This window comes from Natrix helvetica, assembly GCF_964273705.1.
Source record: "Natrix helvetica genome assembly, chromosome: 5".
Classification (NCBI taxonomy): Eukaryota; Metazoa; Chordata; class Lepidosauria; order Squamata; family Natricidae; genus Natrix; species Natrix helvetica.
Window position 1 is genome coordinate 42,478,949 of NC_138551.1, and position 12,741 is coordinate 42,491,689.

General features: G+C 37.8%; 1 protein-coding gene across 1 annotated transcript in view; it reads right to left on the reverse strand.

The window, feature by feature from the left end:
• Positions 1 to 404: 404 nt before the first annotated feature.
• SLCO2A1 (solute carrier organic anion transporter family member 2A1) overlaps positions 405 to 12,741 on the reverse strand; it is a 64,007-nt gene continuing 51,670 nt past the window's right edge. The window contains exons 10-14 of the mRNA XM_081954262.1: positions 11,120 to 11,276; positions 9,447 to 9,616; positions 8,095 to 8,159; positions 4,732 to 4,855; positions 405 to 1,212 (exon numbers count right to left, since the gene is read on the reverse strand). Coding sequence (XP_081810388.1) covers positions 1,092 to 1,212; positions 4,732 to 4,855; positions 8,095 to 8,159; positions 9,447 to 9,616; positions 11,120 to 11,276 — 637 coding nt within the window. The 3' untranslated portion in view covers positions 405 to 1,091. The remainder of the gene's footprint in view (positions 1,213 to 4,731; positions 4,856 to 8,094; positions 8,160 to 9,446; positions 9,617 to 11,119; positions 11,277 to 12,741) is intronic.

Consider the following 12,741-nt stretch of genomic DNA (forward strand, 5'->3'; position numbering starts at 1 on the left):
ATTAAGTGAGTCAAATCTCAAGCAAATACAGTGCAGCATAAACTAAACAGCATGTTAGTGGTTTTAGATTTAAGAAGCTTTACAGACTTTCTCTGTCTCCCCAAGAACTCGTCTGTTTTGGGAGGTAGGGGAAAGACCAAAGTGACAAGTTGTAAGTTGAAGAGAAAGTAACACGAGAAATGAATCATTTCTTGATGAAATAGCTATATTTTCATTACTAATTAAAAACTATCCCATGACTAAAACGATTCCTAGAATTAAAAATTGGCCTAGTACCATGTCAAAAAATTCCAAAGTCAAACACGTATATGCCTATAGCAACAAGGAGGCTCAAAAGCAGGGGAAATATTGAAAAAAAAGTGGCTTCTTCAAAATCTGCCAGTAAAAAACCTGTAAGAACAAACTAAAAAAAAAGTTTTTTATTTAAAAGTTTACATGTCATAACAACCAACTTTATACATCGACTGGGATTTTTATCCGTCCTGGCCTGTATAGTAAAGGAAGAAGCAGCAAAGGCACAAGAGAGGGCCGACAAGTTGAGATTGCTTCTGCCTAGGTCCCATCCCTTTGGCAAACCTGGATAATGCGTCAAAGTTGATTGAGTAGAACAGTCCAAGACCCCATAGCCAAATTGGGCGGCTTCCCCCTGCTAGCAACTTTTAAGTGACTCATATGGTTCTCTTAAGTATTAACAGTTTTCACTTGCCATTTCCATTGTTTTGACATAAAAACAAGAGAACCCGTTGTCTTCCAAACCTCTGTACATGCAGATGGACCAGTCTTTGAAGATGCCTCTACCACTGTAGCTGGGGGGGTGGGGTGGGCTCCCTTTTGGTGGGTGTTTTCATTTCAATGCCTCTCAATGGGATGAGCTGGCTGTGTGATCTCTGTTCCCCAACACAAATATGTTCTTTTAGCTGGACTACATGCAGCAGAAACTGTTCATGTAGGAGTTCCAAGTTCAGCTGCTAATATAAAATGGTGCCCGTATTGTTAAAAATAAAATAAAACAAAAGGCACAAAGGCCAAGTTAAGTAAATTTAAACATCATACAAAATGATGCCTGAAGCAGGTCTTGTTGTAGTGTAGAGCTATTCTGGGTCAGCAGCTTTATCTTGCACATTGTATTGCTTGTTCCTGGTCAGCTTCCAGCTGATGAAAGATAATAGCAGAATGCCAATAATTTTGTAGCCAACCTGGAGGCCTAAGTATCTGGAGATATAAAGAGAGAGGTTATTCCCTTTGAAATGCAACTTATCACATTTGTAGGGATGCAGTAATAAAACTTAGCTGAATGACTGAGAAAAAAATGAATCATTTATTTAGATTAAACTAACCAATTAGATTAAACTAACCAATGCTGAATTTGAAAAAAAAAGTTTTGAACTCCAAACAGTTACCCAAGTGCAAAGCAAATGTTTCACTGAATCTGGCTATTTCAATAATTTTAAGTGTTTCAAAATGCTCTGTTTTAAGCTCTGTACACTTCCAAAATGATTCAAGTCAGATCTGAATGCAGAAATATGAACTTCCATTTCTATGAAAATGAAAAATCCAGATCTGGGTGAGTTTTGACAGTGAGAACTATTAATCTTGTGGAATGGCTTGCCTCCAGGAATTGTGAGTGCTCCATCACTGGAAGTTTTCAAGAAGAGACTGGACAGCCACATGTCTTGACTAGTACAAGGTCTCCTGTTCGAACTCTGGGTTGGACTGGAAGACCTCCAAGGTCCCTTCCCAACCTGTTATTCTATGTGATTCTACGTTGTCAAGAAAAGAAAGCTTGGGGGGGGGGGGGGGAGAGAAGAGAAACTCCTCTTTAAGGGACAAAAACCAGTTTTCCTCCAATTGGTATCCCCAAAGTGTTGTAATATTTCTTTTGGAGAATTAACAAAGAGGTGGAAATAAATAATAATTTTTCAATCATTTAATGAAGCGGAATGTTACACTATCATGGCAGATAAGGGTTAGTATGTGTGATTCAGCGTGCCCAAATGTTTTCTGCTGTCTGGAGAGCATAAGATGTGCAAGCCAAGTTAATGATTTATTATTCTAAAGGTAGGAATATGCTTGCCCCAGACTGGTTTCCATTTTATTTTCATTTTAAGACAAAATTCCTTCTTTCTTGAATCCATATTGCAATCTTCCCAGCCACCAATGATATGTATCTCCAATTTCTATTATATCCAAATTGGTACCGCTACATATGTTGGAACTGCAAGCCACAGATTTTTGACCGTTTATGTCCCATGTGGAGGCAGCAGGTTGGAGAGCTCCTCTACAGATGGTCTGACTCAAGTATCTGCACCCTGAGTAGCTGTGGAACTGTGCATTACTATTAGTTCCTGGTTCAGTTAGTCCCAGTTAACTGCTCTATTTTAGGAATAAATGTCACCTCCACTATATTTATTTATTTTATTTTACTTTGTTTAGTTTGTCAAAAATGTACAAGATAACAGGTATAAGTATAAACATGGACATGAACAAAGCAAATGAATACAAATAAATGGGGGCAGTAGGACAGGGACGGTAGACATGCTGGTGCGCTTATGCACGCCCCCTTTATAGACCTCTTAGGAATGGGGTGAGGTCCACAGTAGACAGTTTAAGGTTGAAGCTGTCCTAGTTGTTCCTTGGGAGGAGGAATGAAGATCAGGATCTTGGCTGAGATTATACGCAATGGATGCTTAATTCACTCCCACGGCTGGTATGCTAGGAAATATCTGAGATTCCCCTGTGAGGTGACTCTCCTGATGCACCAACAGAACATTCATTGGAGAATGTGGTAAGAGATGCCAAAGGGCCATTGAAAAGACTTCCTTTGTTACTGATTAAAGTCCCAAAGCTTTACTAATGTTGGGGTTATTGGAGTCTTGTTTGGTGGGATGGAAGGAAAGCTCAACCCATCTGCATCCCAAGGAGGAAACTGCTAATGCACTGACAGTCAAGCTTATTTTCTTAACTTCACCTAGCCAGAGGCAGGCATGAGTCAAGGGCTGAAAGGGTATACAATATGTCCCTGCTCTTGAGACAGAACGTCATAGAACATTACTGGGGATTTCATGGCAAGATGCATTCCATTTTTGCTTATCTATTTGTGTTAGTCAAATCCTCTATTGAGATTCTTCTTTGCAAGTGCTGTGCACCTCAGGAGCTTGTTTCCCTTGTAGATGGCAGAAGCCTAAGGATCAAGGGGAGGAAGTCCTCATCCTCAAATTAAATCTTTAAGAATATACTTTCCCAACACCCTTAAAGTGCCTGTCCTGGAAATAGTTATTCAGTAATGAATAGCCACAGTTAGTTCACAGGCATAATGCACAAAACTTTCCTATATCATTTCAATACACAAACATTTTCACAAAAAGCCAATGTATTTCAAAATCATGCAGGAGAGACAGGTGGCCTTTGCTAATTTTATTCAATAACCCTACCAGACATTTTGAGCACAAGGTGACTGATTGGCAAAAGTCACCCAGTAAACTCTAACTTCAAGTAGGAATATGCACGTGGGTTTACTAGACCCAGTAAAATGGCAATTCATATATTTTCCCTACAACAAATGTGCTTAAAAGATGGCATTTTTGAGAAGACAGCAGTATTTTTGCATTAGGATGGAGGTGTCCTCTCAGAAAAGTGATATAAGGAGATTGTGCTTACAGAAGAGGCACATGGCAAAAGTTCTGAGAAAAAGGGATGGGGAAATTCCTGGGAATTTACCTTCTCTTCAAATACCAAGTCAAAACAAGTATTCTCAAACAATTTTGTGTGCATGTATATAAAAATCCTAAGTGGTTTGTAAAGGAATGCCAAGGCATTCATACATTAGGCTCCAGGAGTATAAATAGTTCTGTCTCCCCCAAAATAGTACATTTCTTAAGCTGATTAAAAAACAACAACAGCCTTCAGATTCAGCCAATTCAGATGCATGGGTAGAGCAACAATCAAAGCGAGCCCCCCCCTCAAACGTAAGAAAGAAGAGCCAAGAAGATTTCAGGCATCAGCCACCTTTGTTCAGATGCAGAGATAACTGCATCAAAGTCTTTTAAGAGGCAACCAGAACAAAGCCACATTATGAATAGAAGATTTTCCTGCTATTGCTTTAAGCTTGTAATTATTAATTTCTCATCTTGCTTACATCGCTTAAAAGTGATTTTAGTGCAGCAGACTTGCACCCTGATTGCTAAGCACAATACAGAAAATATTGGGCAAATTACTAAATTAGATTATGCTGCAGATACTACTACTACCATGTTTTCCTGAAAATAAGGCAGGGTCTTATTTTCTTTTGACTGCTGAAATAAGCACTTGGCCTTATTTTTGGGGAGGTCTTGTTATTTTTGAGATGCAGGAGGTGGCAAGCATGGTCACCTCATGGCTGGTGCTGTGTTGCAATATTTTTGGAGAGGGCTTGTTTTCAGGTGAGGGCTTATTTTAGCGCATGTGCTCAAAAGCCCGATTGGGCTTATTATCCAGGGAGGTCTTATTTTCAGGGAAATGGTATTACTACTAGTATTACTACTACTACTACTGATACTACTACTATTACTACTACTACTACTACTACTACTACTAAATTAATGGACACCAGCATTTTTGAAGGACCCAGTAAATAGTGACTTTATGATATGACTTGTAGAAGGCAGCCTCTCCATCAGTTCTATCTATCTACCCCAGATAAGAAAAGCCCTTATCTAATTCACACAGAGAACTATCACTATTCCCATTTCTTACCTGCTGCGGAAGAAGCTATTGTTATAATAATGGCAGGCTCCACTCTTACTGTTGCAGGCTTTCTTCCACCATATGCAGGAAGAGTCAATCAGGATACCAAAGAGGGTAGGAGCTGGCAACCAGGCTAGGAAAAAAAGAAAGAAAGAAAACCTACTAGTATTTCATACCCCAAGTACACAACACTACACATTTTTCACATTCAGAAAAACCCCTATGGGCCAACTCAACAAAAACCTTTTATCTGTTAGTTATATCTCTTCCAAGGGAAAAATAATCAAAGAATCATCTGAATTCAGATTGGATCTGGATTACAACTAATTTAATGTAACAGTTCATGTTATATTTTCAAGGATATGAAGATCACACTTTGTTGATATCTTTCTCTATTTTGATTTGAAATTACAGTAAGACAAAGCAGTAAAATTGAAACAAAACAGTAAGATTTTCTCCAAACCCAATAGCAAATGAAAATTATCCCAATATCTGAAATTATATTTCAGAAATGTGAAATGTATTTAAATACGAAGAACAATAGATTTAAGATAATCTGGATCTGATTTAAAATCCTGGGAGGAAGACTGCACCTTTGTATACGAATAAACTTTTAACCAATATTAGGAAAAGTACAATCAGTATGTTTTTGTGTCATCAAATTTTAATTTATTGTTTAAAACTTGAGTTTATCAGAACACCCATTGTTTTCAATTTTTGTTTTATTTTTATTTATTTTTATTTTTTATGTACACTGAGAGCATATACACCAAAGACAAATTCCTTGTGTGACTAATCACACTTGGCCAATAAAGAATTCTATTCTATTCTATTCTTTTTATTTGCTTTGGATTATTAAAACTTGTGCTAAGATAGCTTCTTCTTTATTTGTTGATTAAAGGCAGTTAAAATATTATGTAAAGAAACCTTATCACACCTAAGTGCAATATGTACATCCAGCCCATGAGTTTTTGAGTCGTCATCTTCTCCATTTAGAACACACTGTTTTCAATAAGTTTTTGGCTGTTTTCTTACCAATCCCAAATCTATACTTGGCCTCAACATTATATTCAGCAGAGCAAAGAAAAGGAGAAATTACTTAAGGATTGGTAACTACCGGTATTGTCCTGGATAGAAACAGTTATATGTGTATGAAATGGGGAGAGAAGAAGAATTATCCAAATATGGTTGGAATCCAATTCTCATTATTGGAGTTCTGACTGTTAAGCTGCTAGACACTTGTATTTAGATAATTGAATTTCTAAGGCTGTTCAACTTTACAGTGACTTTGATTGCATTTGAAAGAAGATGCAGCCCAACATCTAGAGCAGTGTTTCTCAAACTTGGCGACTTTAAGTCCTGTGGACTTCAACTCCCAGAATCCCCCAGCCAGCATAGCTGGCTGGGGAATTCTGGGAGTTGAAGTCCACAGGACTTAAAGTCGCCAAGTTTGAGAAACACTGCTCTAGAGAATGCTAAGTCCTATTCTGAACAATGCCATGTCTTCAAACTAGAATATGGAATTTATAGAATAGAATAGAATAAAATTCTTTATTGGCCAAGTGTGATTGGACATACAAGTAATTTCTCTTTGGGGCATATGCTCTCAGTGTACATGTGCTGCCCCAGCAGTATATAGATCAGTGATGGCAAAACTTTTTTGGCTCACATGCCAAAAGCAGAGGGAGCTCAGAGGAGTTGTGCGTGGGCGTGCCACACCCATAATGCTTTGCGCACGACCCCAGTGCGTATGCATGCACTACTAGCACTCCCCCTCATTTTTGGTGTGCTTTTTTCTCCTTTCCCAGGCTCCTATAAAGTCTCTGGAGCCTTTGGGCACAAATAGCCTTCGCCATCCCCCAAAAGGCCCTCCTGAAGGCTCCGAAGGGCAAAAAATGACCCTATGAGCAAACTGGAAGTATGTTCCTGAATTTCCGGTTTGCCCGTAGGGCGAAAAACAGCCAGCTGACAGGGCAATGCGTCATGTGCCCTAATAAATGGCTCCGCATGCCACTTGTGGCACGCATGCCATAGGTTCGCCATCACGGATGTAGATAGTGCAGGAATTAAGAGCTGATTTCTTTAAGAAACTACCTCCTGGGAAATGTAGGCAGAGACTGCCTTATGGGAAATGTAGTTCCATGACATGTGATCATGGGGCAGCACAGTACATAAAAGAAAAGATACATTTTTGAAGAACCGTAAGGTACAACACTTAATATTGTCATGGGGTACAAATAAGCAATCAAATCATATTAGGAAACATCAATATAAATAATAAGGATACAAGCACAAATTTACAGTCATGTTATGCTCTCAGTGCTATTCATTGTGGCTGATTTTCTAACATTAGATGCAGTTCAGTTATGGAACAAACTGTACAGAGGACCCCCTTTTACCTGATAATTGCAAGCATATAGTTAGCCATCCAATTTTCTGGAATTCTTTAATTTGGATTCTTGTACTAAATAGGGGGTTGAAAGTAATGGCCTCAATGGGACCTTGCAATTTTAGGATTCTATGGAATTCAAAAACATCTGATGGGCAGCAGTTTCCCAATCCTCATTTTTAAAAAATTCTCCTCAGGAAAAAAATCATTTATATAATGTTTTTGTCCTGTTCTCCCCCTCCCACCCACCCCTCTTTTTAAAATAATCCTTCAATTTACCTGGGATGACCATAGAAACTACAGGTAGTCCTTGACTTACAACAGTTCATTTAGTGACCATTTGAAGATACAACGGCACTGAAAAAAGTGACTTATGACCATTTCTCACACTTATGACCATCGCAGCATCCCCATGGTGATTTACATTCAGATGCTTGGTAACTGGTTCATATTTATGACGGTTGAACCGCCCTGGCGTCATGTGACCTCCTTCTGTGAGCTTCTGACAAGCAAAGTCAATGGGGAAAACCAGATTCACTTAACAACTCTGTTACTAATTTAACAACTGCAGCGACTCACTTAACAACTGTGGCAGTAAAAGTCATAAAGTGGGGCTAAACTCACCTAAAAAATGTCATCTAACAAATTTCTCACTTAGCAACGTACATTTTGGGCTCAATTGTCGTTGTATGTTGAGGACTACCTGTTGAGCACATTTCTGATAAAAACCTTCAAATACTATTACAACAGGGGTGTCCAAACTTGGGAACTTTAAGACTTGTGGACTTCAACTCCCAGAATTCCCCAGCCAGCCATGCTGGCTGGGGAATTCTGGGAGTTGAAGTCCACAAGTCTTAAAAGTTCCCAAGTTTGGACACCCCTGTATTACAACAACCTTTGCACATATAGTCAGATGCAAATCCCTACTATGTTCAGTGTGGGTTATTGCTTTATAAATAATTCTAGGATTGCTGTTAACTCACCTAGTAATCTCATCAGCAGGAACTGGACTCCAATAGCAAAAGACTTTTCATCATAGGACACCACTCTGGTTAGAATCAAAATACAGTAAAGTACGTCAGAAAACCAGATAGGGAGAGCAGTGATCTGTTCCTGTTCTGGGAAAAGCTAAAAAGCTTGATGATGATTATGAATGGTTGTGGAACAGACATAGCGAATTAGTTACATATTTATTTAGCATGTGGCATGTCATACATGGACTAGCAATATATATTAACATTTCACCTAGATTAATAAAACACAGTAAAATACAAATGTTAAAAAGTTCTATGTTGAAATACCAACGTCAAGGCTGTCTAGCCATGGAAGTGCAGCATCGTTTATGTTAAAAAAAAATCAGATACTGGACTGGTATATGCCCTTAGCTTACAGTCGGTCACAATGTGATCTACAGTTTGACGTGGGATGCCGCAGTCGCACATACTATGCCCCATTTATACAGAGAGTCCCAGCAGATGCCATGCGAGGTGCAAATCCTATTCAGGATTGTCCATTGCTGACGTAGTTCAAAGCCTAACAACTTTTTTTGTGGGGTTATTTATATGTCTTCCTACCATAAGTTTGTTCAGTGACCCATTTGGCTCTAGTTGTTTAGTCATTGAGTTACATAAAAAGAGGGTTAAAATTGAAAAGGGCATATAAAGCAAAATATTTTTGGCGGCAGTTCTCCATAAATTCTATACTTTAGAAAGACTAAAAGAAGGACTACGGGGAGACATGATAGCAGTGTTCCAATATCTCAGGGATTGCCACAAAGAAGAGGGAGTCAAACTATTCTCCAAAGCACCTGAAGGTAGAACAAGAAGCAATGGGTGGAAACTAATCAAGGAGAGAAGAACTAAGGAGAAATTTCCTGACAGAACAATTAATCAGTGGAACAACTTGCCTCCAGAAGTTGTGAATGCTCCAACACTGGAAGTTTTTAAGAGGAAGTTGGATAACCATTTGTCTGAAATGGTATAGGGTTTCCTGACTAGGCAGGGGGTTGGACTAGAAGACCTCCAAGGTCCCTTCCAACTCTGTTATTCTATTCTAAAATAAAACCAGGTGAAACCTAATCTCTCTTACTTTTAGAAGATTTAGGTTAGACTTCAATTTCAAGGTATTTCAGCAAATACTGGTTCAGGAATTTTGGAAGTTGATTCAAATCTCAGTAGAGCATACAGATTGGGAAAAGCTGTATGAAAGCATATCAAGGTTTTAGGATTTCTTTTATTTGATTCCATATTGCTATGCTGCAGCTGGCATTTGTGATTATTACAAATTACAGATGTATTGCATGGGACTATCTACTAAGGCCTTAGCCCCTTCTTACCGTAACACCATCATGTAGAGAGGGTTGTGAGATAGACAGGCAATCAATGCAGAAAATGAGATGATGAATATAACAGGCAACAATAGATGGGCACAGCTAACAGAGCAAGATCCAGTCTTTGCTGAAGATTGTCCATTCTTGGCGTAGATACAGGAGCAATTTGTGTAGATCTAGTTTAAAGAAAAGAAGGGAAATCAATTCACTTCAAGATCAGACCATAGCTTAATGATAAGGCATCAAAATCAGAAGTACTCAGGTTCAATCCCCAGCTTTTCTAGCTAAAAGTACAAATGTTTTTTAAAAAACCCTCTGTCCTAAATGTCCAATTGGGCAGAATTTACAACACTGAATAAGCAAATAGTTTGATACAATATCAGTTGCAAGTGATTCATGACTTAATTATTTTATGCTCAATTCACTGTTTGGCTGCTAAGAGAATTGTGAGCATATGTTTGAGGGAAACAGGAAGTTTAGTTGTAGCACTACTCTAGTGTTATAGACATTGTATGCACATTTAAAATTATATACTGATATTATATTTTTGACCTACTTTCTGAAACTTTAGAGCTGGAATTAATAAAAACAAATATCTAAGTAGATAAATAAATTAAAAAGCACAGTGCTGATACTGCATCTTAAGCAATTTTAAAAGTAAAGCAGGTCTTCTAAAGCTAACTTAGAGTTTACCGTCTGCAATTCTTGAAGTACATATGAAAACCCAATTAATAAACAGAAGACATTATGAGAAGGCTGTTTAGCACATCAATATAAAATCTGTGGTCTCAGCCCTATAAAAAGGTAAATATTTCCCAGTCAGTCCTGTCTGACTCTAGGGCATGGAGCTTTATCTCCGTTTCTTGGTTGAGGGAGCCAGCATTGTCTGAAGACAATTTCTGTAGCATTTGGCCAGCATGGCTATACGCCAAAGGCACACGGGAAGGCTTTTACGTTCTCAATGAAGTGGTACCTATTAATCTATTTGTATTTGCATGCTTTGGAGTCCAAAAATTATTATATACTGTAATTTTTATTACGAGAAGGAGGAAATGATTAAATACATGGACAATAAACATATTTAACTTACTGATCTGATGCTAAATTTTAATTTAAACAACAAAATCAACTTTGTTCTGGCCTGACCCATTTTTAAGTGGAGTGTCCTTTCTCATCATACTCCTCAAAATATACAGGTATCTCCTGGCCTGAAAAAAATGGTTTACTTCGGTTTGAGTGCGACTATAGATGTGAGATATTAAATAAATTGATTCCTTTTAAATAAATAAATAAGGACAGGACTCATATTAAACCTGAGGGACATTAAAAAGCTGGTTTTGTTTTTGACATTACTAGCACAGCCATCTTATTGTATTACTAATTCATGTATTTTTTATTTTTTATGTTGAATAACGGTATTTCTTCAATTTTTTTCTTGAGAAGTATATTTTTAATTAAAATAATCAGAATTAAAACTGAGATTCTCTGCATGAAAAGAACATACTCTGAGTAATGAATCCTGATCTAACACTATCATTTAGGAGAAAGCACTTCAAATTCCTGCAGAATGCATGGCATATTGCCTTCCTTATCTACGAATCATTTGGCCATATTCCCACCCTGTCTATATGATGAGTGCTAGAGAGATTTGAATCCACTCTGCATCCTTAACCTCTTACCATTCCAGATGTTGAAGAATTAGCGAAGAAACCAGTACAGCCAGCATGACAGGGAGAGAGGTACTCCACACCATCATCTCCGCAGACTGGATGAAAGAGATACTCTGAGCAGGAGCAACGAGAGTTACATGGATCTTGTTCTGGGGAACTTGATGTACTGCCAGAAAAAAAAGGAGACCAAACAACATGGAACCAATGAGTGAAATATGTTTTCTTGAGTGGACTGGTGATTCCCAGCCTATTATTATTGGGTTCTTGCCATCTTGAACCTTGGCCTATTGCCGTCTGAAGGTATTGCTAACATTGTTTAGTTAAATCATATGTAATTATTACACAAGCAAAAATGTGTAGATAATTTGGGGAGCAATTTATTTGATTCCTGAAATAATCTATCCAACATAAGCCTGTCAGTAGAAATCAAGGGGGAACCAAGGGGGAAAATGTCAAAATGATATTGGAATTAAAATGGAAAAGCTTCTTAAGGCAAAAGTACATTCTCAAGGCAGAATCGCATTCTTACAATTCTCTTTTTGAATTGGGTCACTCATTTTGCACAAAAGTATGAACTCCTGACCAATGACAATTTAACATTAGGAATCAATGGAACATATTACCTAAGCTTTCTCTCGAGAACACTTTCATTATAAGCATAGATCATATATTCTATTAGTGAGCATGTATCTTTCCAAAATATCAAAGGAAATGCTTACTAAATATTGGGATTTGCTTGGAACTCTTCTGGACAAGAGTTTATAATCTTTTGAATGAATAAGACTTCCATCACTTTAGCTTCTTCTATGCTCAAGGAAGAGTTAATGAAAACTGATATAGGTAGTTCTCAATTTACAGTGTTTAGAGACCATTCAAAGTTACAATGACACTGAAAAAGTCACATGACTATTTTTCATATGATCGTTGCAGCATCCCCATAGTCATGTGATCAGAATTTGGATGCTTGGCAATTGGTTCATATTTATGATGGTTGCAGTATCCGAGGTTATGTGATCACCTATTTGTGACTTTCTAATAAGCAAAGTCAATGGGGAAGCCAGATTCACTTAACAACCGTGTTACTAACTTAACAAGTACAGTGATTCACTTAACAATTATGGCAAGTAAGATTGTAGAATGGGGCAAAATTCACTTAACAAATATCTCACTTAGCGACAGAAATGTTGAGCTCAATTGTGGTCATAAGTTGAGGACTATCTGTATTGCTTTCACATCTCCAAATTGTTTTAAATGAATAATTTGAAGCTTTTTGCCATATTATAATATAAGAACAACTCTACTAAATTGGGCCAAAAATTCATGTGAGTAGTTTACCATGGGAATTACTGGGATATTCACAGGCAGAGCAAGGATACTAAGTCTCTTGTTGGTTATCTCAAAGCAATTTGCATTAACTGCCTTGATATCCTGGAATTGGGAAGACCAACTTAACCATCCTGACAGTTATAGCTATCTTTTCCCTCTACCTATCTTTTAAAGCCATCTAAAATAGTGGCAATTCCACCTAATTCCATAAATTAATTATGCACTCTATGTAGAAGAGTTCACCTCAAATATCACACAGTGCCAGTGATACTAACAGAGCCCTATAGTGTGCAGCAAGAAGATGT